Genomic DNA, 24,793 nt, shown 5'->3' with positions numbered 1-24,793 from the left:
GAATAGTGGAGCCAGGCGAGCCTTAGGAGAGTGCACTTCAGCTCTGTACCCCTGTGAGCTAATTTACCACTACGGCTAGCGAACCGTGACACACCGTCCAGATCTGAGGCTGTGCTCGCATTAATTACCCAACAGAATCAAGTGGAGCGCCGTGCCGTGAGTGTGTGAGCGTTATCATTTCGGCAGGGACTCCCGTGTGTGGCTTGGTGGTGATTAAGTGTCTGCTCCCAACAGAGCTCTAGAAATTCAAGAACTAGGCCTAAGTCTTTTGCAAATGATGGAACAAGAGGCAGTGATTGCATCTAGATGCGAGAGTGTTTTCTTTCTTTCTTTTTGAGCCAGAGGCGTGTTTGATGAAGTGAGCATAACTGTGTGAAAGGATTGTTCATGAATTAGAGCTAACACCCTCTCAATGTTTGTCAGTCTGATTGTTTTCTCTGATCTGCTCATTTTCTCGGAGCTGACGAATGAGATGCTACGGCTTACAAACAGATCCATTAGGCACTGAGCAGAAAAGGCATTGCTTCTCAGCCAGCATTGCTCAGCAAGCTTGTTTTGTCATGACTATTCATTAGCTTTGTGTTCTGCTCTTAGGGATGTCATGAAGACAGTCACATATACTCACAGTCCCTGGAGCATTTGCCAGGTTGCATGATGACACCTATGGGCTTTCTGCAGGGGCTTTCTGATGAGACTGGAGGGCCCTATTGTCCCCCTCGTCTCCCAGCTGAGGACCCTCGTCTGCCCTCTGCCTGGCTGCTCTGAGATGTGCTTACCAGCAGCTTCTCGCTGAGCGGAACAAGGCTTTCTGCTTCAGCTGTAATCACCAGCGTAATCTCCTCCGATGGAAGCTGTGCTCGTGTCCTGAAGAAAAAGGCGGCAGTGAGAGGAAGCCGCTAGCAGGAAGGAGGGAGAACAAGGGGAGGAAAAGATATATGGCAACATAGCAGGAACAAGTCTCTGCATTAATCTGGATGATAAGAGCTCCAGTGTGATTATGATGTGGAGCTACACTAAGAGGATGACAGATCCTTTCCAATTCCTCTGGATTAAGCCCGATTGTACTGCCATATTTGATCCTTTCCCATATACTGTCATATGTAGATGTAGAGTTAATGATGAGGACGATGATGAGTTGGATTCACAAGATAAAGCTTTTCTCCAAATGCTCAATGCACATCACATTGCTTTGCATCACTAGAGATGAACACTCCTCAGTGTCGTACCTCCGGTGTGTGAGCCGGAGTGGCCCCGTACCTCCGGTGTGTGAGCCGGAGTGGCCCCGTACCTCCGGTGTGTGAGCCGGAGTGGCCCCGTACCTCCGGTGTGTGAGCCGGAGTGGCCCCGTACCTCCGGTGTGTGAGCCGGAGTGGCCCCGTACCTCCGGTGTGTGAGCCGGAGTGGCCCCGTACCTCCGGTGTGTGAGCCGGAGTACCCTCGTACCTCCGGTGTGTGAGCCGGAGTGGCCCCGTACCTCCGCCGTGTGTGTGAGAGCCGGAGTGGCCCCGTACCTCCGCCGTGTGTGTGAGAGCCGGAGTGGCCCTCGTACCTCCGCGGTACCCTTCCTTTCTCTGTATCACATCCACCAGTGCCTCATTCCCACTGTCTCAGCGACGGAGAATAATCTCTCAGAAGACTTAGCTTCTCTCTTATTCACACATTGCTGCCATCACAAAGGAAGTGAGAAGTAGTGATGGGGAAAACATCGATACAGTTACATATCGGAATATTATTTTTGATGAGGTATCGTTTTGACTATACGTCATCAGCAATATTATTTTTGTGCTATTTTGCTGTACCTGCACCAAAATGCCACTATTTTTCCTTATTCTCCATCTTTTTAAATAGTGAGCCAATTTGTTGTCATGACTTTTATTTCCATGACTGATCAAAACGTGTTTTCTCATGGCTCTGTCTTGTCCCTCTGCAGCAGACATATATAGTGAGTAATATGTGTACAACATCGATTCGCAATAAAATCACAGTATCGAATCGGAATATATGTATATAGAATCGCAATACATATAGTCGGCACCAAAGTATCGTGATAATATCGTATCGTGAGGTCACTGGCAATTCGCAGCCCTAGTGAAAAGGCACTCTGAGTCAGTGGGTGTAAAGAGAAGCCTCTTACTGCAGCACATTGCTGTGTGAATTATGGATAAGGCCACTCTTGTATTGCCCACCGTAACCTTGTGTGTATCTATAGTTTCTCACACTTCTGTCTGAATGCCCACTTCAACACAATCGCAGAATGTGACATGGTGTAAAATGGAAAATGACACAAGAGATTGACACCACAAGGCGTTGCTTTCACTGGGGGCAATGTGAGGCCTTGTATGCACATTGACCTGGAAATGTTTTGCAGGCGTAAGCCAGCTTGCATCTGACTAAAATAAACACACTTGACTGGGCCACTACAGTGACATTGCCAATTACATTTTCATGCCAAATGGGTTTGAAGGTTGACTTGCTTATTGAATGTTGTTCTCTGCTCATGGCGGCTAGCCCTCCAAGCTGAAATGGGCTACCATTTGTCACATTGGCCTAGCTCTGCCCATGGAGAGGGGCTCCATATTACACATAGGCCATCTTCAAACACAATTGTATCACTTCAGGCTACTTTTTTTAACCAAAGTCTTTTGAAAGATAACATTCATCAGTCCAACCCGGTGTTAAGCAGTGAAGTTTCATCCAAGCTGAAGCTGACCAGCGGCTATCGGGCAGGCAAAGACCTGGCTCCAAGACTACCACCTTTTTCATCTGTCTTTTCTTGTATCAACTTTTCAAACTTTAAGGTTGACCCCTTTTCTTTCTGTTAATCAATCAAATCTTGAACATCCTCTCCCAGTCCTTTCAGTCAATTTGCTTCAGTATTTCCAGGTTTGTCACCTCATAGAAAGAGGTTTCTCTAATGCAGGGGTATCCGTCCTTTTTTTCTAGCGTTCAAATAGGCATATTCTTCTCCTCTCCCTTGCAACTCTTCCCCTGGTCCTTAGCGTACAAGAGAAGTGCACTGTTTTCTGTCAGTATTCCTGGTAAAATAAGGGTTAATAAACATCTAGGGGGTCCATATAAAATCGGTGATTAAAAAAAAAATTCTGGTTTATATTTTCCCAAATTATATTTTCTAAATGTTATTTTTCCAGGCTCTAGAATTTCTTTGTTTTCCACTCTCAAAATTACAAATGTTCATAGAGAAACAACTAAATGTGATGTTCTGAGTCCTTGTTATGTAGGTCTGGAAGAAAACGAATACATTTAGGTTTGAGTGTGAATCCTCTTTAATTGTGCATCTAGCGAGTGAGGAATATTCCGTCTAATGTGCCGGTCTAGCGATGGTTCTGTGCTGGTCATTTCATGACAAAGAGTGCAAATAATAGATTTAAACGATGTACTTTCTCATGATATACTTCTCTCAGGTAAGCCTGCTTTGCAGGTAACATTTAATCGAGAAGGTTTTGGGGAATGTATTTGTCAACCCACAAGACGGGTATCACATCAACTGGCTACATACAAAGTGATAGACAAACGCGTGCACCACACAGACAGACGGGGGCAATATTGCTGGAAATGAATTGGCACATATTGTGTTCGATTATGGCTCTTTAAGCTAATAGTGACTAACCAGGAGTGCAATGTCTTTCTTGATACTTGTGAGATTTGTTTATGACAATTTACAGTGGAGTACAGTACTTGAAAATTGCATGTACTTTCAGAATTGTTTGGCGAGCTACTCAAAGGTGGGCTCCGGGCTACTGGTAGCTCGCTATTGACCTGTTGGAGACCCCTGCACTAATGTATTCCTTTTGTTGTGACATCTTTACTCGGGATTAACAGAATGATACCAATGAGACAGCCTATAAGGGAGGAGGTCAGTGACCTGGCAGCGTGGTGCCAGGTCAACAACCTCTCCCTCAACATCAGCAAGACAATGGAGCTGGTCGTGGACTACAGGAAACAAAGGGCCAAGCACGCCCCAGTCCACATCGACAGGGCTCTAGTGGAGTGGGTCGAGAGCTTCAAGTTCCTCGGTGTCCACTAGTGGTGCGCGGGTCAGCTGTTTGTTCACCCACCCGCAATTGCTAATAACCCATCCGCAACCGGCCGACTATAAGTGAAAATGAGGCCCTCTCCTGACCCTAAGCCGCTAATGTAGAACATGGGCTGTAGGCTACAGTCAGAGATGGCAGAGGGATTTTTTTTGACAGGGGGTGCAGTATTTTTTTTGGGGGGGGTGTAAATTTATAGAATGGGTATCTAGAGGAAAATGGGGGAGGGTTGTGCTTTTTACATTTCAGTTAAAGGGAGGGTTTAGTATTTGTTCAATCTAGACCAGGGGTGGGTCATGTAATTTCTAACTGATGAAAGTTAAATATTTCTCTGTGTTTTAGAATTAGTTGCTTATTAGGCTATATCTCGATGTGTGCCCGATGCCACCCCTCATCACTGATTCGCTGCTGGACGCACAATGTCAAGTATAGGCTATTTAGTGTGGTCTCAAACAAATGATTCATAGGCTATAGGCTACAGAAGCGCATGCTCGGGAGAAGCACAGAGCAAAGTTATTTTTCCAAGAAAATGTACTTCCTTTCTGAGTCTTGCGCTGCTGGCATGGTGTAAATAAAACTAAGCTGCATTACAAACCGCAATGGATATTTCAACCCTGAGTCCTGGCCTAATCTGCTCTTGCTGATCCAAACGTGTTGTTGTTGTGCCACCTGACCAATGCTGTGTAGGCTTACAAAGACAGTTCAGGAGGAAAGTCAATGAATTCTTCCACCCAAATTGTTTTGATAAGGCCTATTCCCCCAAAATTCTATATCTTGCGCGCAGAATAGCCCATGTTCAGTTTGAGAAGGAGAGTTTGTTTTCAATCAAATCAATTATAGTAATAGCAATGTTTCTTACCCATGATGTATTTATCAGAGTTATTGACCTCACAGTACGTATGTACTGCGTTCTATACTATTCTACTGTATCTTAGTCTATGCCGCTGTGAGATAGCTCCTCCACATATTTATATATTCTGAACTCCATTCCTTTACTTAGATTTGTGTGTATTGGGTATATGTTGTGAAATTGTTAGATATTACTTGTTAGATATTGCTGCGCTGTTGGAACTAGAAGCACAAGCATTTTGCTACACCCGCAATAACATCTGCTAAACACGCGTGTGTGTGTGAGCAATAAAATTAGATTTTGATTTGTTTCGAGTGACTTACATTGCTGAAACTTTAAGCAGCAGCCACAGCAGAATCAATTGGAAAACGACAGCTCATGGGGCTGAAAGTAGACAGATTTGAGTAGGCATAATTCATTTCAACCATCTTCATTTTAATTAGACTTTACTAACAACAAGAGGGCTTTGTGTTGGAGCCTATTTCTTCCTATTAGGCTATAGGCTGCTATATCCATAGATTTGTCTGCCAATTCCTCCACCATGCACTCTTTAAATATCCTACCTCCATGTCAGTGAAGGGCTGTTGAGTTAAAACCAAGACTCAAATTGAGAGGGTATGCTATAGGCCTACCTTTTTTATAACAAATTAACACAGGCATAGCCATTGTTAGCTTAAGACTTTGAAGAAAATAAAACCGATCCGATTATATAAGGTGATCTATAACAGCGCATTGGTCTGCCATGTTTTACGCTAGAAACCAGCTGGGAAAGATGTGACGTCGACGCGTACGGGATGTTATTGTTTAGTTTCTACTATATTCAGAGGCTGAGAAGTAATCTAATTCTGTCACTATCAATTGATTAAGCTATTCACTTTCTGTACAATAGAAGATATTTAAACCCAAGACAGCTTTTAGGGAAACACTTGTGACCTTCTCTCGTTGGGTTATGCCACAGAAGAATTGTAGCCAGCTTCCATTTTTCTGCGTTGGTAGGCCTATTCTGTCTGGGGTGGTAACGTAGGCCTAACTTTCGAAAGTACCATGCTCAGATTCCTAATGACGTCTCAGATAAAACAATATTTGCATTAGGGCTAACCCCAATTATTATACTGGTTGATAGGCTGTTGGTCGACAGAGTTTTCCATTTTTTAGCAGTAATAAATATATGTATTTTGATGGCGCAGGAGACACCTGTCTTATTCACATCCATTGTGGAGGCCGAGACTAATCCATTACGGAGGCCACGGAATGGCACAGTTCGAGGAGGGGAGTGTGGCTGCACAATGCACGTCTCCCTCCAGAATGCGCTTTCTCCCTCCAATTTGTGCACATTCATTGTTTCTTAACTTCATTGTGTGAATTGTTTGCATTTGATTGTTAGTGTCCATCAATTCCCCATTGCATATCAGCAGTAGTACATTTACCGTTAATTCCAAAAATGTCTAATCTACAATGTTTGTTTGATTACGGTAATGTGTATTAATGCGTTCAATATATTATTATTCCCGCCTTTTACCGTTCTCATTGTCGGAGTGGACATGTTATTTGCAGAGCGCACAATCTATGCTACATTTGTGGGGAAACAAATGTTTATTTATTTCATTCCATTTACGAGTTTTGTCAATTTAGTAATTGTCTTTTGTTTGGAGCACATGAGTAAGGGCACGCACCTGATTACGCATAGAGGTCGGCCTATAGGCTACCTAGCCAGCGTGAAAATGTAGCCATATAAATGTACCAATTTGGGGAGCTGATAGTATTTCTGATTGGCTTAACGCACCACCACTAATGACCTGTGGAGCTTCTTGAAGTAATGTTTTCTTCACCTCAAATAGCAAGTCTGTTTTTACAATTACAATTTCCTCAGTGTATTTTAAAAATCTCTCCCTTTCGATAACCACTCAGTTTGAAAGGGAAAAATGTCATGCTCCGATCCAGTGGAAACATAATAAAATAGGCATTCCTGATTACTTCGTATCCCTTGCCCAAGGGACTGTCCGGAGCTCACTGGCACAGGAAACTCTGAGGGCCCAGAATATTTTATACAATGTTGCAAGGAGGCAGGACCCAAGTTTATAGTTTATACAATGCTTCAAGATCGTTGCAGACAGGCCATGCGTTGCCAATGTGATTTATAGGATATTTGTTTTTATCAGGATATTTTCTACCTGCTGGCTGCAATGTTTTATTTGTTGGGATTATAGGCTATGTTTACATAGATGGCAATAGAAGTTACTTTTTAGGTTTGTATCGTTTTCATTTAGATTTGTATTGAATTTTGATTAACCACATGACAATGATTTTGAGATACAAAGCATCTAACAAGCTCAATGCATATATAGTTCATTGTATTTAAACACATATAGGGTTTGTTATATGTTAGGGTTGAATGGCGGGAACCCGGTTACTGTGATTTACCGCCCAAAACCACTCCCCTTTTCCACAGATAAATAAATGCGAGAAACCAGTCAATTATAATACATTATTTATATGAACAGCATGGCGTGAAATTGAACTGTTAAATTATGTGCAAAGTCTAAATCTACCTTCTATATGGCATCTGCATGATGAATCATCAACGCTCAGGGTGGGGACAGACATCTCAGTATAGAGCGCAGTTCACAATACATGTAGACCTATTATCTCATAGTAACTTGTTTTGTTGTGACAGGTATCACTCGAATATCGTTGCTTTAAATCAGAGCTCTCTCTCTCTCGCGGTCTTTCTCTCTCCATCAACTCCGTTAAAGTAGCATCCAAAATAGATAATCATGTTCTATATATAGGGCTATATATCAATATAGATGTCCTAGCCTGCCTCTTTCAGGTAATACATTAAATGCAGTATTAGCATTATTTCTGGGTTATGAATAATAAGCTTCTAACGTATAGCCTCTGTCTCTTCCGCAATACGCGCACACCTGTGCTCCGCTGGCCTCTCCTTAAAAAACGCTCCTTAGCTCTTGGAGTCCCACGCAGGAAAAGCTAGGCTAGAGTAGCTTGCTGGACATTTATTTGCATTTCTGATACCAATAGACTATTCAAAGAGGGATGCAAGTTCTTTTTAGCTGAATGTTAAACACAGTAGCCAATAGAACTCACGGGTAATTTGAAAGAAGAGTGAATGTGCGATGGCGGTAGGTTATAGTAGTTATTTATTCAGACCCCTAACCATTCAATCTTCGTGAAGAGAAGTCAAAGCCTTGTGCAATTGAATCCTACAGACGAAGAACCGTATATGTGACATTTTTCAAAAAAAAGAGATATACATGAAAAATCATTATTGGATACCCTTTTTCTATAGTGAACCGGTTTCACAAGCTTTCCACGCGCTAATTAACAATATTTTTTAATTTAAAGATAGGCTCTCGTGGAATAACCGTTTATGTGCACCACTCAGAATGGACGGATAAGCGCACACCTTTTCTGTTGCTGATGAAAATCGCCGAAATGTGGGAAAGAAACGTAAAAGAAAACTAAAAGAATGGAAAGACAGGCAAAGGAAGATCTTACGGAATGCGGGAAAACCCTATACAAATCGTAAGGGTCAAGAAAAAAATGTGAAAAGCTGTCCAAAAGAGGTATGTGGAAGAACCGTATATCAAACAATCAAGCTAGCTAGCTATAGAGTACAGTAACTAACATGTATGTTCTGGGTTGTCTAATTTGTAACTATAGAGAAAATATATTAGCTAAAGTTCGTTGGCTACTAATTTATACACTATCGTTACAAATGTTATTGCTAGATTATAGAAGAAACATAGCTAGCTACTTTTTGTCCATCCACCGGATGATTCGACATGGCTACAGTAGCTAGCTAGTTATATGTAACGTTACACTGTATCCTGCAGGGAAGAGCGTGTTCCACGACGTGCAGAAAGGATTGTGGAAAGTTGACTGATGAGGGCAAGCTGCATCTGTTCAACAGTTTCTACACTGTCCCATACGAGAAACAACAAGCGTTGATTCTCTCCGGCTTAGAACAGGTTAGAAATAGGACAAAACTCCTATTATAATAGCTATATTGAACACTTGCATAGTTTAACTTTGACAGTAATGATACGTACATTAACGTTAACTCTAAAAGTGCAGTGTTACACAATGGTGCAATACAAACTCATTCTGTGTATAGGTTGGGAGTGTGTGTGAAAGATGGGGGTCCTGATCAAGCAATACCCTGAATGTGCTACAGTATATGTTTTACTATCAATAAATGTATATGTTCTACAAAGAGAAGAATACCACATCAACTGCAAAATTCTGGGTTTATAGGGACATTTTCAAACAGCAGTCTCAATTTCGGCCAACCCAGGAGTGACACCTGTGGCAAATGTGACACATTCTTCACTAAGATGTCAGCAGCAACATCTGAAGAGGAGAAGAGGAAGATTGCAGTTGAAAGTGAGTTGCACCATCGAAAAGCCGAAAAGGCCTACACACAGCTTCAAAGTGACACTGAGTGGGCTAAAGCCAATGCTGACTGCCATGTCATTTCTGTGGATCTATAGGGGGTGATGTACACCCCTAATCTGACCCACTCCAATGTCTACTATCAGCGGCAGCTGTCAAATTTTAACCTTTGCATCCAGGAACTTGGAAAAGAAGATCCTGCATACATGTGTGTTTGGCATGAGGGGATTGCACACCGAGGGTCCATTGAGGTAGCAAGCTGCATATTGAAGTGGGTGAAGACAAAATTCACGCCACTCACCAAACCAGAGGTGCGCAAGTTGATCATCTTCAGTGACAGATGCTGTGGGCAGAATAACAACTGGCGGATGCTCAATCTGATGTCGATGCTCGTCTCTGTGGGTTACTTTACCCAAGTTGAGCAGAAGTTCATGGTCTCTGGTCATTCTTTTCTTCCTTGTGATCGATCTTTTGCCACCATCGAGAAGAGGTGCAAGGAGTCAGTCCTTCATACACCTGATGATGTTTCAAAGATGATACTTGAAGCACAACCAGCGAAACCATTCAAGGTGATGAGGATGCAATGTGAAGACTTCAGGCACCTTCCAGATTCTGTCCTCAAGCGACCAGCTGGACTACAGATCACCTCAGTGAGGTGGTTAAAAGTCACAGGTATTGCACAGAAAATAGTTTACTAACATCCCATCAACATGCAACATGTTGTTCTAACAATAAAATATCCTAATGATTCCCTTTTTTTATTCATTACAATATACAGTACATCTCTCTGTCACCACATTTAGCATTAACTCTAAGCAGTTAACTTATTTACTGCTGTCACCTCAGTACAGAAGGACATTTCTTGCCTTTAGCATGGGTTTAACGCAATTCAAAACTTAATTGCTGATCATAGTGTTAAACGCAAAGAGAATGGTTTTCTGAACGTTTTGTAATATTGACCTTAGGGACCTGCATAATGGACATGCATATTGGCACATCACATTGATCCATATTTGATATGTACAAGTTGTGCTTCTTTTGATTGAATTAATTTTATTGTATTCTATTTTTGTAGTTATTCTATGGTATGTTCACATTGAGGGCTTCATTTTAAATGAGACTAAGATTTCATGACTCAACTTTTAAGAAAAGTCATCAGTGCTAAAGTTGATAGACCACCTTTAAATGAACCTCCATACAAATGAATTAACTACATATTGCATTTAAGTTATTTACATGAAGGGCATCTGTACTTGAAAGTACTTAAAACATCATATCAGGTGTTAAAAAAGGACATCTTACAAGTGTCATGCAAAATGTCACATATACTGTTCTTCCACAAACTGAAATCATCGCTGGAGATATACTGTTCTTCCACATTCAAAAAATTAAAACAGCAATAAAAGAAGTATTTTTTGAAATAACAAAAAAATATCAATTGTTGTTGGAAGATATGAGTATGGTGAATTATTTGTCAACCATAAAACACCTAATGTGGTACACACAATTAATAATATAAAAATAACTGATTATCTTAAAATGGAAAAATTGTCACATATATGGTTCTTCGTCTGTAGGATTCAATTAATTCTAGTCCTATATTATTCAAGGATGTCATTAGAATGATGACGATAAGGACAACGACACGCATTTCATTTAACTGCTGAAAGCGACGAAGGAATAAAGCAACAATAGAGAGAGAGAGAGAAAGAGGAGGTAGGCTAATAACATTAGGGGAAATATTATGAAAGGTGTGTGTGTGTGTGTGTGTGTGTGTGTGTGTGTATATATATATATGTCAGCCTTCTAATTATACAAATATATTTAAAAATTTAAATCAAATTCGCTAGCCTATACTTGTGACGTTGTAGGCTGCATGTGCTTCACCAGAATCGCATGTTCTCTTCTGCTTGATCATGGTTTGAACGATGTGCATAATTCTAGTCCATAAAGTATATACAGTACAGTAATACAGTTCACACTCTAAAAGATTAGCCTACTGGAGCTGGTTTAATTTATTTAGCCAAGCTAGCTACATCTATGGGTTTTTATGTTTTTCTGTCGTGCGTAATATGCAGTAGCCTATATCAAATATGTATTGGATAATGGCACAATCATTTGAGCTTTTTTGGGATTGGGCTCATTAAATGTCTTTTAATGTATGGCTTATAAACTGTATTTAATGTATGGCTCAACAGGCTCAAGTAGCATCAGGCTTGAGTTTTCCATCAAAGATCTAGACCTGTCTATTTATGTACTTTTATAATGCTTTTGAATGACACTTCCGGTTGTGGTGGGAAATACCGGGTTACCCAGGAGAAAAGTGATTTATTCTCAGGATGGAGCATTTGTAAAATAACGGGAAAATATTCAACCCTAGTCTATATATGAAAAAATACACGACCAATCGATGGGTCGAAAGAACAGACGACTTTTGGTCTACCAAGATTTTTGTTGTTGTCTGGACAGCCCTAATTTGCAAACAGGGGAAGTTTTGTTGCAAACAAGACACACTGATTTGGCTTTGGAGATATAAGATGAACAAATAGGCCTACGTCTGTCCATTCTTAGCCTGTAATTTCGGTAATTTGTGTGGAATTAAAAAAGATTCTACTAATATGTCAAATGTAGCTTAAACCCTATTTTACATCATCTAAGGTTTTTGTGTTGTTCCCGCCAACGGTTGAAACACAACATGCTGTTGAATACAGGATGGGTGTCATATTTTGGCTGATAAATGTAAAAATATATAATAATAATAATTTAAATGTTCAAATGGTACCACAAAAATGGTTGTAGATCCACACTTCAGAGACTATTGACTTGAATGGGAATATCTATTTTAAATTATACTGTCAATCCTCCATAGAAAAACGATCAACTCATAGAAATATAGATAATAGAATAAACATGACCATTTAAGTTGACATTAGTCGTCATTGTGATAGCCATTAGAAGTAAAAAATTTCCAATTCCAATGATGTACCAGCTAAATTGCAGTGGTCTGAATGGATAGGTCCATTCTATGAATTCTGTTTCCATGATTGAAATGACCCACCCGCTATTCAAGAGCATGTTGTGTCTCAACCGAGGTCGGGCACAGTACAAAAACCTCAGTGGATGTGAAATACGGTCTAAGTTGCAACATATGCGAATATGAAAAAACACTGGAGTTTAAACGGTTTTAAATAATTTACGTAAAAAATAAATAATCATAGTTTGACAACACTGTTTGTAAGCTTTTAAATAATATCAAACTCAACTGTTTATCTTTTCCAGTGATGAAGTCATGGATGTTTCATTGTATGGTGTGCGCATCAGGTGTTCCATCTCCATACTTGGAATGGATGGTGTAATTTAGCCTGGGCCTCCCCTGGGCTAACCCTGTTGTGTGTGTGTGTGTGTGTGTGTGTGTGTGTGTGTGTGTGTGTGTGTGTGTGGTCCCCTCAGTCACTGGGCTGATGTAGCTAGATGATGCTGGAACTGGGAGGGGTATACAGGGGTTGCAGCATAGAGGGAATCCATCACCCACTGAGGTGGGATCTGCGGATCTACATGGCCCTGCATCAGACCCCCTTGTCACAACCAGGCCTTCGTTAGACCACTGGAGCACTACGTCTCCTTGCACACTGATTTATAACCTGCTCTGTCCTCCCCTGGGATTCCGGCCCCTGATACCCAGTCTCAGTTTACCCACACACACCCTCCCTCTGATTTCTTACTATTCCATCTTCCCGGCTCCCATGCCTGAAGAAACCAAATCAGCTAATATTTTTGAGATGCAAATCTGCTGTGTCTTACTATTTATTTATTTATTTTTCTGATTGGATTTTGGACACAGTGCATTGACCCCTTCCCTTTTCCAAGTTTTGTAACGTTACAGCCTTATTCTAAAATTGATGAAATATAAAAAACAATCTCATCAATCTACACACAATACCCCATAATGACAAAGAGAAAACAGGTTTTTAGAAATGTTAGCAAATTTATCAAAAAATAAGAAACTGACTTTTACATAAGTATTCAGTCCCTTTGCCTTGAGACTCGAAATTGAGCTCAGGTGCATCCTGTTTTCATTTATCATCCTTGAGATGGTTCTACAACTTGATTGGAGTCCACCTGTGGTAAAATCAATTGATTGGACATGATTTGGAACGGCACACACCCGTCTATATAAGGTCCTACGGTTGACCGTGCATATCAGATCAAAAACCAACTCATGAGGTCGAAGGAATTGTCCGTAGAGCACCGAGACAGGATTGTGTCGCGACACAGATCTGGGGAAGGATACCAAAACATTTCTGCAGCATTGAAGGTCCCCAAGAACACAGTGGCCTCCATCACTCTCAAATGGAAGAAGTTTGGAACCACCAAGACTCCTAGATCTAGCCACCCGGCCAACATGAGCAATCGGGGGAGAAGGGCCATGGTCAGGGAGTTGACCAAGAACCCGATGGTCACTCTGACAGAGCTCCAGAGTTCCTCTGTGGAGATGGGAGAACCTTCCAGAAGGACAACCATCTCTACAACACTCCACCAATCAGGCCTTTATGCTAGAGTGGCCAGACGGAAGCCACTCCGCAGTAAAAGGCACATGACAGCCCGCTTGGAGTTTGCCAAAAGGCACCTAAAGGACTCTGACAATGAGAAACAAGATTATCTGGTTTGATGAAACTTGGCACCATCCCGACGGTGAAGCATGGTGGTGGCAGCATCATGCTGTGGGGATGATTTTCACCGGCAGGGACTGGGAGACTAGTCAGGATAAAGGGAAAGATGAACAGAGCAAAGTACAGACAGATCCTTGATGAAAACCTGCTCCAGAGCGCTCAGGACCTCAGACTGGGGCGACGGTTCACCTTCCAACAGGACATCGACCCTAAACACACAGCCAAGACAATGCAGGAGTGGCTTCGGGACAAGTCTCCGAATGTCCTTGAGTGGCCCGGACTTGAACCCGGACTTGAACCCGATTGAACATCTCTGGAAAGAACTGCAAATAGCTGTTTAGCGACGCTCCCCAGAGCTTGAGAGGATCTTATAAGCTTATAGCGTCATACCCAAAAAGACTTGAGGCTGTAATCACAGCCAAAGCAGCTTCAACGAAGTACTGAGTAAAGGGTCTGAATACTTATGTAAATGTAATATTTCTGTTAATTTGTAATAAATTAGCAAAACATTCTAAAAACCTGTTTCTTTTGTCATTATGGGGTATTGTGTTTTTAGATTGATGAGAGGAAAAAACCGATTTATTCCATTTTAAAATAAGGCTGTAATGTTAAAAAAAGTTAAGGGGTCCGGATATTTTCCAATTGCACTTTAGTACTATTTTGATATTGAACAACGTTGCCTTTGGTTGGGATGGGTCACTTTCACCCAAATGGTATAATTCCACCTTTTGATCTAGATTTCTCTATAACTTCCTTTGAATGGTTTATGTTTGCATTGTGGGTAGCTGAAAGACAAAGGAGATAACCAAATGTAAAGTTAGACTATATAACTGCTCTAAAGCTCACTACATGATTATCTAATCTAACAACTCTAACATATGTAGGCCTACCTTAGCTGTCACCACAAACTTCCAATGGTTTACTCTCCAACTTCCTGTTTCTGTATTAAAGAAACCACCATGTCCTCCCCAAGATGAATAACCAAATGTGTCACATAGCTGCAGAGCAGGTTTGACTAGACATTTGGGCTAGTTGCCACAGGCATATTTACATAATAAACCAAGTTGCCCCAGGTTCTGATGTTTTCTAAAATAGGCCTCAATGAAGTGGTGACGACGTCCTCCCTCAGAACAATGAGCGATGTCACTGTGTGTATGGGTTTGATATTCTGAGCCCACTTTTACGTGAAGGTTGTTTTTGTCCAAACAATGCATCGTCTGACAACGCCTCAAAGGCTCTCGGCCCCATGAGATTCAATTGTCCACCATTTGTGCCATTCCCTGCTAATGATGTGAGAACTCTATTAGCAAGTGTCATCAGTCAATTAAATGCTCAAGAGTCTCTGCTGCAGAGAGGAGCTCCTTTCTAAAGTATGAGATATGAAGAAAGAGAGAGAGAGAGAGAGAGAGAGAGAGAGCAGGTGATAAATGAAAGCTCTTAGACACGAGAGCTGCCGTCCCATGAATGTTGCTCACACATCCATCACCAAGCTCTTATGTACTGGGGAAATGTATTTAGCCTGTTCATGGGCCGGCCGTTGGACTTAAAGGGATACTTCGGGATTTTGGCAATGGTGCCCTTTATCTACTTCCCCAGTTGTCAGATGAACTCGTGGATACCATTTGTCTCTGTGTCCAGTATGAAGGAAGTTATAGATAGTTTTTTGAGCCAATGCTAACAATATACTAGCGTTACCACAATGAGTGGAAGTCTATGGGTACTGCTAGCATGCTAGTAGTTACTTCCCGTCATTGCGCTGACATAAAAATGGTGTCGATGAGTTCATCTGACTGTTAGGATGTAGATAAAGGGCAACATTGCCAAAATCCCAAAGTATCCCTTTAATTGATTTCCTCAGAAAAATGTTAAGTGATGTCCTCCTTAAGTCCATTCAGGATTTCTAAATGGAAATTTGGGAAAGTGTTCTTCCATCAAACGTTTTAAAATTACCAACTGGGATTCTCTATAAGAACTGATATCCAGGTCATCCTTATTTTTTCAAAAGCCTTCACGTTTTTCATTTACTCAAATCTATCATCTTGCATTCAAAATGTACTAAGATCTCAAGAGCCCTTTATTATAAGAATAAAGGCTGCTTCATGACATGTCATAGAAATACATTTTAATTGGAAGCTTAGAGTGAGAAGACTGTTTGATAGATCAGAGAAATCTGGCTTTGATATTCTGTGTTCTGCTTCTTAGAATTCAAGTCACTCCATGGCTTGCTGTACATTTTTGAGGTACATGCACACACAAACGCACGCGCACGTGAAAACATTCGCAAAAACACAACACCTTTTCACACATCATGCTCTGGCTTGTCCCAGTAATGGGATGAGGATGCCCCCCTCTCCACTCCTCCTTGCCACTGTATTTTATAATGGAGGAAGCAGGCACGCATTCTAGCCACGGAGCAGGAAGGAAGCCTGCCGGGCTGGCAGACAATGGGTGGCAGGCACGAAATGTCATTCCCTCGTCTCTCTCACAGAGTCCAAATGGAGTGAGGGATTAATGAAAAACAGGAAAGGGAAAAGGAGGCCAGGTGACAAAAGGATGGCCAGTGGAAACGTGTTTAGTCAAGCCTGCAATGACCCTTGCTACTCTTCCTTTTTGTGGCCCACATTAACATTCGTTGACAGACAGACGCAGGCAGGCCTACAGCACCCATTGTTAAATTTCGGGGGCGTTCAATCTACATTAAAGCTTTTAGCTGTAATCCTACCCTTTTAAGGAAATAAAAACACCTTCAGTTACCACAGCATTATCTTTTTTTTTCATTTGAAGAAAGCTGTATAGGTGTAAGTGAATGGGAAAGTGCTTTAGTCGTGTTATTGAGTTTATTTTCGATAATGCTGTGGACTAAAAGCTTTGCTGAGTGTTCATCCCTTTGACTGCCTGCCTGGCTGGTGCCTTTCCTCTTTGACTGCCTGCCTGGCGCCTTTCATTTTATCATCTCCTCCTTTTGAATGTGTGACGTAAAGGACGAGAAATGTCGGCCCTCCAAGCGAGTGTGGAGAGTTGGCAGGGGCTGGGTTCTCCTAAGCGCTTGGTAAACCGAGCAAGTCGAAGCTTCACTGGAGAATAAATTGCGTCAAGGCTACATTTCTTTATAGCTCAGTAATTTCATTAATCTTGTTGCTCTTATCTTAATGAAGCAGAAGAGGGTGTTTTTAGCTGCACAGGACATATGGACACGGTACTCTGTCATGGGGGCATAATGTCATTTAATTTTTTTGTATTTTACCCCCTTTTCCTCCCAAATTTCGTGATATCCAATTGCGATCTCATTACGATCTTGTCTCAACTCCCCAACGGGAGAGTCCTCCGAAACATGACCCGCCAAACCGAGCTTCTTAACACCCGCCCGCTTAACCCAGAAGCCAGCTGCACCAATGTGTCGGAGGAAACCCCATACAACTGGTGACACAAGTCAGCGTGCATGCGTCCAGCCCGCCACAAGGAGACACTAGAGCGCGATGGGACAAGGATATCCCGGCCGGCCAAACCCTCTCCTAACCCGGACGACGCTGGGTCAATTATGCGCCGCCTCATTGGTCTCCCAATGGGTCTCCCGGTCGCAGGTGGCTGCGACATAGCCTGGGATCAAACCCGGGTCTGTAGTGATGCCTCTAGCACTGCAATGCAGTGCCTTAGACCGCTGCGCCACTCAGGAGGCTCGGTATAATGTCATCTGATAGGTAAGGTCTGTTGGCCAAGAGCCTTCCGAAAGCATCAGCCCACCGTGAAAAGACTCACGCTAATATGCTCACTCCTCTGTTCCAACTTTCTCTGCCACATCCTCCTCAACCAGGTAAAAACCTGACAGTATAGCCAAAGGTGCTTTGCCATATTTGTATTTGTTCATATGCATGACGTCTCGCACTGAGATAAATGGAGGTTGCCTGAAGCAATATTCCACCGCAGCAGGAGATATGCCCCGCTCTTTGAATAAAACAGCACACTTACGGTTAGAACTCCCAGCTGCCCTGGAGATTTGAACCTCCTCTGGTCTTAATGGTAGAAACCTGACTCTGTCTGTGCTGTTTTTCTACCAATACAATATGTTGCTATGAGTGGAAAATAGGATACGAGTCCTCAAGGCTTTGTTTTGTTTGCCTTCCCAGGGAGCATAAAGGGAGCCACCATCGTGGATGCCCTGGACACCCTATACGTCATGGAGATGTATGAGGACTTTGAGATGGCCACAGAGTGGGTGGAGAAGAACCTGGACTTCAACGTGGTGAGTAGAACCAAATAACATAGAACCCCCTTGTCTGCTAGCTAGTAGAACCATAGAACACCTTTGGCTGCTAGCTAGTCAGCCACTGACAAGCTCAAGGACGGGAGATCTAGAATCTGATTGGTTAGGCAAGCCCGACTGTAATCAGTAGGGAAAGAATACAGAGCCACCCAAGGCATTTTAATGCAGGAAAGCTGAACTCCGTCTTACATCATTTCTACCAGCAACGCTGCTGTTTTTTTTATGCTTGTGTGTATCAAAGTACATCCAGCCAACTTGACGAAATTGTGGGAAGCATTGGAGTCAACATGGGCCAGCATCCCTGTGGAACGCTTTCAACACCTTGAGTGCATGCCCCGACAAGTTAATATTAGGAAGGTGTTCTAAATGTTTTGTACACTCGGTGTATGTTTTGATTTCTAAGACATTCTAAGGTTTGTATCATTCACAACTAAATGTGTCAAATAACTCTTAAATCTAGCGTATAGGACCTGTTTCAAATGGTAACTTTTATGCTCAACATAGCCACTTCAAATGCGCACTCGCTCCGGAATGGGAAAAATATCCTTTATTTTATTCAGCTATGTTCAATTATATTATTCTTACAATAAAAACATAAAATAATTGCACGGGACTTATAAAAATATCTTGTCTGCTAAATGAACTAGACTCATCAGCGGCTTGTATGCGTAGAGGCCTGGAGATGCTAAACATATTTATGTTAATTAACGGTCAATTACTGTGAGACTGGCAGTCATTTGCATGACAATAACCGGCTGACAAAATGTAATGACCGCCACAGCCCTACCTACCCACACACTCGCACATACTTACAACCCAACATACACATATAGACACTCTCTCACACACATACCAACACTACATACGCCCACACACAATCGCACGCACACACATGTATACTGACACCACACACAATCACACACACACACACACTTTCACACTCACCACATATGCTGCTGCTACTCTCTATTATCTATCCTGTTGCCTAATACCTTTACCCCTGCCTATATATACAGTGAGGGAAAAAAGTATTTGATCCCCTGCTGATTTTGTACATTTGCCCACTGACAAAGAAATGATCAGTCTATAATTTTAATGGTAGGTTTATTTGAACAGTAAGAGACAGAATAACAACAAAAAAATCCAGAAAAAACGCATGTCAAAAATGTTATGAATTGATTTGCATTTTAATGAGGGAAATAAGTATTTGACCCCCTCTCAATCAGAAAGATTTCTGGCTCCCAGGTGTCTTTTATACAGGTAACGAGCTGAGATTAGGAGCACACTCTTAAAGGGAATGCTCCTAATCTCAGTTTGTTACCGGTATAAAAGACACCTGTCCACAGAAGCAATCAATCAATCAGATTCCAAACTCTCCACCATGGCCAAGACCAAAGAGCTCTCCAAGGATGTCAGGGACAAGATTGTAGAACTACACAAGGCTGGAATGGGCTACAAGACCATCGCCAAGCAGCTTGGTGAGAAGGTGACAACAGTTGGTGCGATTATTCGCAAATGGAAGAAACACAAAAGAACTGTCAATCTCCCTCGGCCTGGGGCTCCATGCAAGATCTCACCTCGTGGAGTTGCAATGATCATGAGAACGGTGAGGAATCAGCCCAGAACTACCCGGGAGGATCTTGTCAATGATCTCAAGGCAGCTGGGACCATAGTCATCAAGAAAACAATTGGTAACACACTACGCCGTGAATGACTGAAATCCTGCAGCGCCCGCAAAGTCCCCCTGCTCAAGAAAGCACATATACATGCCCGTCTGAAGTTTGCCAATGAACATCTGAATGATTCAGAGGACAACTGGGTGAAAGTGTTGTGGTCAGATGATACCAAAATGGAGCTCTTTAGCATCAACTCAACTCGCCGTGTTTGGAGGAGGAGGAATTCTGCCTATGACACCATCCCCACGTCAAACATGGAGGTGGAAACATTATGCTTTGGGGGTGTTTTTCTGCTAAGGGGACAGGACAACTTCACCGCATCAAAGGGACGATGGACGGGGCCATGTACCGTCAAATCTTGGGTGAGAACCTCCTTCCCTCAGCCAGGGCATTGAAAATGGGTCGTGGATGGGTATTCCAGCATGACAATGACCCAAAACACAGGGCCAAGGTAACAAAGGAGTGGCTCAAGAAGAAGCACATTAAGGTCCTGGAGTGGCCAAGCCAGTTTCCAGACCTTAATCCCATAGAAAATATGTGGAGGGAGCTGAAGGTTCGAGTTGCCAAACATCAGCCTCGAAACCTTAATGACTTGGATAAGATCTGCAAAGAGGAGTGGGACAAAATCCCTCCTGAGATGTGTGCAAACCTGGTGGCCAACTACAAGAAACGTCTGACCTCTCTGACTGCCAACAACGGTTTTGCCACCAAGTACTAAGTCATGTTTTGCAGAGGGGTCAAACACTTATTTCCCTCATTAAAATGCAAATCAATTTATAACATTTTTGACATGCGTTTTTCTGGATTTTTTTGTTGTTATTCTGTCTCTCACTGTTCAAATAAACCTACCATTAAAATTATAGACTGATCATTTCTTTGTCAGTGGGCAAAGGTACAAAATCAGCAGGGGATCAAATACTTTTATCCCTCACTGTAAAGCATGCACGTTCAAGATAGCATGCATAGGTCATCGCAGGTCTGTGGAGATCTTCACAATTGCTGTAATAAACTGCGCAGAATCTCGAAACGGCATTGATCACTGTGTTCTTTTAATGTAATCTTAACTGCAATCTAGGCCATTTGGTTCTGCTATTAGATGAAGCACAGCAATAACACATTCATCTGTTTTATAAATAAACAAAATATCTGACATTTTATTCCCATTTGAACTTTAGTGTGCTTTTAAATGGTTGAAAGCACAGTGATGGACATTAAACTAAACTCAACAAAAATCTGACATTTGTTTTTCCATTGGAATTTGGTTGTGGTTTTAGATGGTTTAAAGCATAGTGATAACTTTTGGCTGTCTTTTTCAGTGGGTGAATATAGGTTGTGATCTCTACCATTAAAATTATAGACTGATCATTTCTTTGTCAGTGGGCAAACGTACAAAATCAGCAGGGGATCAAATACTTTTTCCCCCTCACTGTGCAGTACATAGCTACCTCAATTACCTCGTACCCCGGCACATCGACTCAGTACTGGTATTCCCTGTATGTAGCCATGTTAATTTTTATTTGTTAATCACTGTGTAGTTATGTCTCTTTTTATTTTTTTATTTAACATTTTTCTCATCTTTAACTCTGCATTGTTGGAAAGGACCCATAATTAAGCATTTCATTGTTAGTCTACACCTGTTTTTTACGAAGGATGTGACACATAACATTTGGTTTGATTTGACTCCAGGTAATTGGGCCTTGATGAAGTGCTCTGTTTTACCTCTCTTGGGCAGGTGGGACGCTACCGTTCCACCCACGGTTCACACTATTCAACAGCCAGTGAAAAATCAGAGCGCCAAATTCAAAACCACAAAATGTCATAGTTCTAAGTTCTCAAAAACACGACTATTTTACACCATTTTAAAGATACACGTCTCCTTAATGTAACCACGTTGTCCGATTTCAAAAAGGCTTTACGGCGAAAGCATAAAGTTAGATTATGTTAGGACAGTTCCAACACAAGAAAAACCACACAGCCATTTTCCTAGCAAGGACAGGCGTCACAAATATCAGAAATTCAGCTAAAATTATACACTAACCTTTGACGATCTTCATCAGATGACACTCCTAGGACATCATGTTACACAATACATGCATTTTTTGTTCGATCAAGTTGATATTTATATCCAAAAACAGCCTTTTACATTGGCGCGTGATGTTCAGAAAATATTTTGCCTCCAATACTGTCGGTGAATCAGCACAACAATTTACAAAAATACTCATCATAAATGTTGATAAAATATTAAACTGTTATTCAAAGAATTATAGATGAACATCTCCTTTATGTAACCGCTGTGACAGATTTCAAAAAAGCTTCACGGGGAAAGCACACTTTGCAATAATCTGAGTACTGCGCTCAGAAAAATACACTAGGCAATACAGATACCCGCCATTTTGGAGTCATCTAAAAACATAAATAGCATTAGAAATATTCACTTACCTTTGATGATCTTCATCAGAAGGCACTTCCAGGAATCCCAGGTCCACAATAAATGTTGTTTTGTTCGATAAAGTCCATAATTTATGTCCAAACAACCCCTTGTTGTTTCCGCGTTCAGTAAGCTACTCCAAGTGTTGGAAGCCCGGCCAAAATGTCACGACGAAAAGTCAAAAAAAGTTATATTTACGTTCGTTCAAACATGTCAAACGCTGTATAGCATCAATCTTTAGGGCCTTTTTAACTTAGAACTTCAATAATATTCCAACCGGACGATTCCAGTGTCTTGAAAAACGTTTTGGAACACAGCTAACTCTCACGTGAGCACGCGCCAATGAACTCATTTGCTTTCCTGAGTCAACAGCTTCCAACTTCCTCTGTTCGCTCTCTGTTCATCATAGACCCCTCAAACAACATTCTAAAGACTGTTGACATCTAGTGGAAGCCTTAGGAAGTGCAAAATGAACCCTAAGTCACTGTGTGTTTGATAGGCAATGACTTGAAAGGACTACAAGCACCAGACTTCCCACTTGCTGGTTAGATTTTTCTCAGGTTTTTGCCTGCCATATGAGTTCTGTTATACTCAGACACCATTCAAACAGTTTTAGAAACTTCCGAGTGTTTTCTATCCAAATCTACTAATAATATGCATATTCTAGTTCCTGGGCCCGAGCAGTAGGCCATTTAATTTGGGTACGTTTTTCATCCGGCCCATGAAAATACTGCCCCCTACCCTAGAGAAGTTAACACTAGAAGAGCCAAGTGAGAGCATTTTGACTAAATATGAATAAAACATTGAAATATCTGTGCCATGTTTAAAGTCATGTCCCCCTCTGTCCTTGACTTTTCTTAAATATGTCTATTTAACACACGTATGTTCGAATTTCAAATCCTCCTACAGAGTCGCAGGTAAGACATTTTGATTTCTATATAGTATCACACAGATTCAGAGGTTTCCAAAACACCTACCATAGCCAAATAACGTTTTTCAAGAATACCTACTTTCATAAGCTCCATGCTTGAGCAGGAGGCAACAGCCTTAAATAAACTCATAAAAATGATTTATATCTATTGAGAGATGGATATAGAGAGATCTATCTATATATATATATATATATATATATATATATAGAGAGAGAGATCTATATATAGAGAGAGATCTGCCTATATAGAGAGAGAGATCTATATATATATATAGAGAGAGAGAGAGATCTATATATAGAGAGAGAGATCTATATAGAGAGATCTATATATAGAGAGAGAGAGAGATCTATATAGAGAGAGATCTATATAGAGAGAGATCTATATATATATATATAGAGAGAGAGAGATCTATATATATATATAGAGAGAGAGATCTATATATATATATATATATATATAGAGAGAGATCTATATATATATAGAGAGAGAGATCTATATATATAGAGAGAGAGAGATCTATATATATAGAGAGAGAGAGATCTATATATATAGAGAGAGAGAGATCTATATAGAGAGAGAGAGAGAGATCTATATATAGAGAGAGAGAGATCTATATATATATATATATATAGAGAGAGAGATCTATATATATATATATATATATATATATAGAGAGAGAGAGATCTATCTATATATATATAGAGAGAGAGAGATCTATCTATCTATCTATCTATATAGAGAGAGAGATTTTTTTTTTCTTCCCTATTCTAATGTTACCCAATACCTTCAATCACACAACCAAAATATTATTTTTCTGATAGCATATGAAATGTATTCATTAGAATGTTGGATTTGGTCCCTCAAGGCCTTTCTAGTGTTAGACAGAACAGTTACAGTTCTCACCTGGAAGGAACCACCGCGTCTGTCTGTGGAAGTGGACTGAATGACGTCATCTTAATTCCACTGTTCGGGGTAGGGAAAGGAGCACTTAACTCTTGTATTTTTTATAATCAGTCAATATGGACCTGACTCATCAGTTTGAAGGTAATGTGCTTTAGGAGTGAGGACTTTGTGTGTCTGTCAGATAGAACACATTGCCTTCCTCAAGCCTTTCACTCTCACTGATAAAAGGATATTCATTCAGACTATGCATACGAAACAAATTACTCCCAAACACTGAGACGGAAGAGATGTATAAAACAGTTTGAAAAGGTTTTGTCTCAGACATTGCCACACGATATACAAAACCTTTGCAATCTAACGTGATGTGAATATCTCAGGAAATTGTGATATTGGCAATGGTGCTCAATAATGCCCAAATACACAGTGGAATAACCCTACAAACCAATCCCCCCCAGTCTATTGGACTGCAATAATTAGTATTTGCATTGTGGTCCACACCTGCACCACTCTCAAATGCTTTGAACCACTCTGTTTTTTTGCATCTATTCTTAGCTCAGCATGTTTCTCCCCATTGGTCATGCCTCAATAATTTGTGATTTCTCTGCAAG

The 24,793-nt window shown here is 41.2% G+C and overlaps 1 protein-coding gene across 1 annotated transcript in view; it reads left to right on the top strand.

Moving 5' to 3' along the window:
* LOC115193404 (mannosyl-oligosaccharide 1,2-alpha-mannosidase IA) overlaps nucleotides 1-24,793 on the top strand; it is a 168,454-nt gene that overhangs the window by 51,769 nt on the left and 91,892 nt on the right. Inside the window, exon 3 of the mRNA XM_029752116.1 lies at nucleotides 18,110-18,225. Coding sequence (XP_029607976.1) covers nucleotides 18,110-18,225 — 116 coding nt within the window. The remainder of the gene's footprint in view (nucleotides 1-18,109; nucleotides 18,226-24,793) is intronic.

The sequence above is a fragment of the Salmo trutta genome, chromosome 1 (genome assembly GCF_901001165.1).
Source record: "Salmo trutta chromosome 1, fSalTru1.1, whole genome shotgun sequence".
Classification (NCBI taxonomy): domain Eukaryota; kingdom Metazoa; phylum Chordata; class Actinopteri; order Salmoniformes; family Salmonidae; genus Salmo; species Salmo trutta.
Note: the sequence above shows the minus strand (reverse complement) of the source record. Positions and strands in the feature narration are given on the sequence as shown.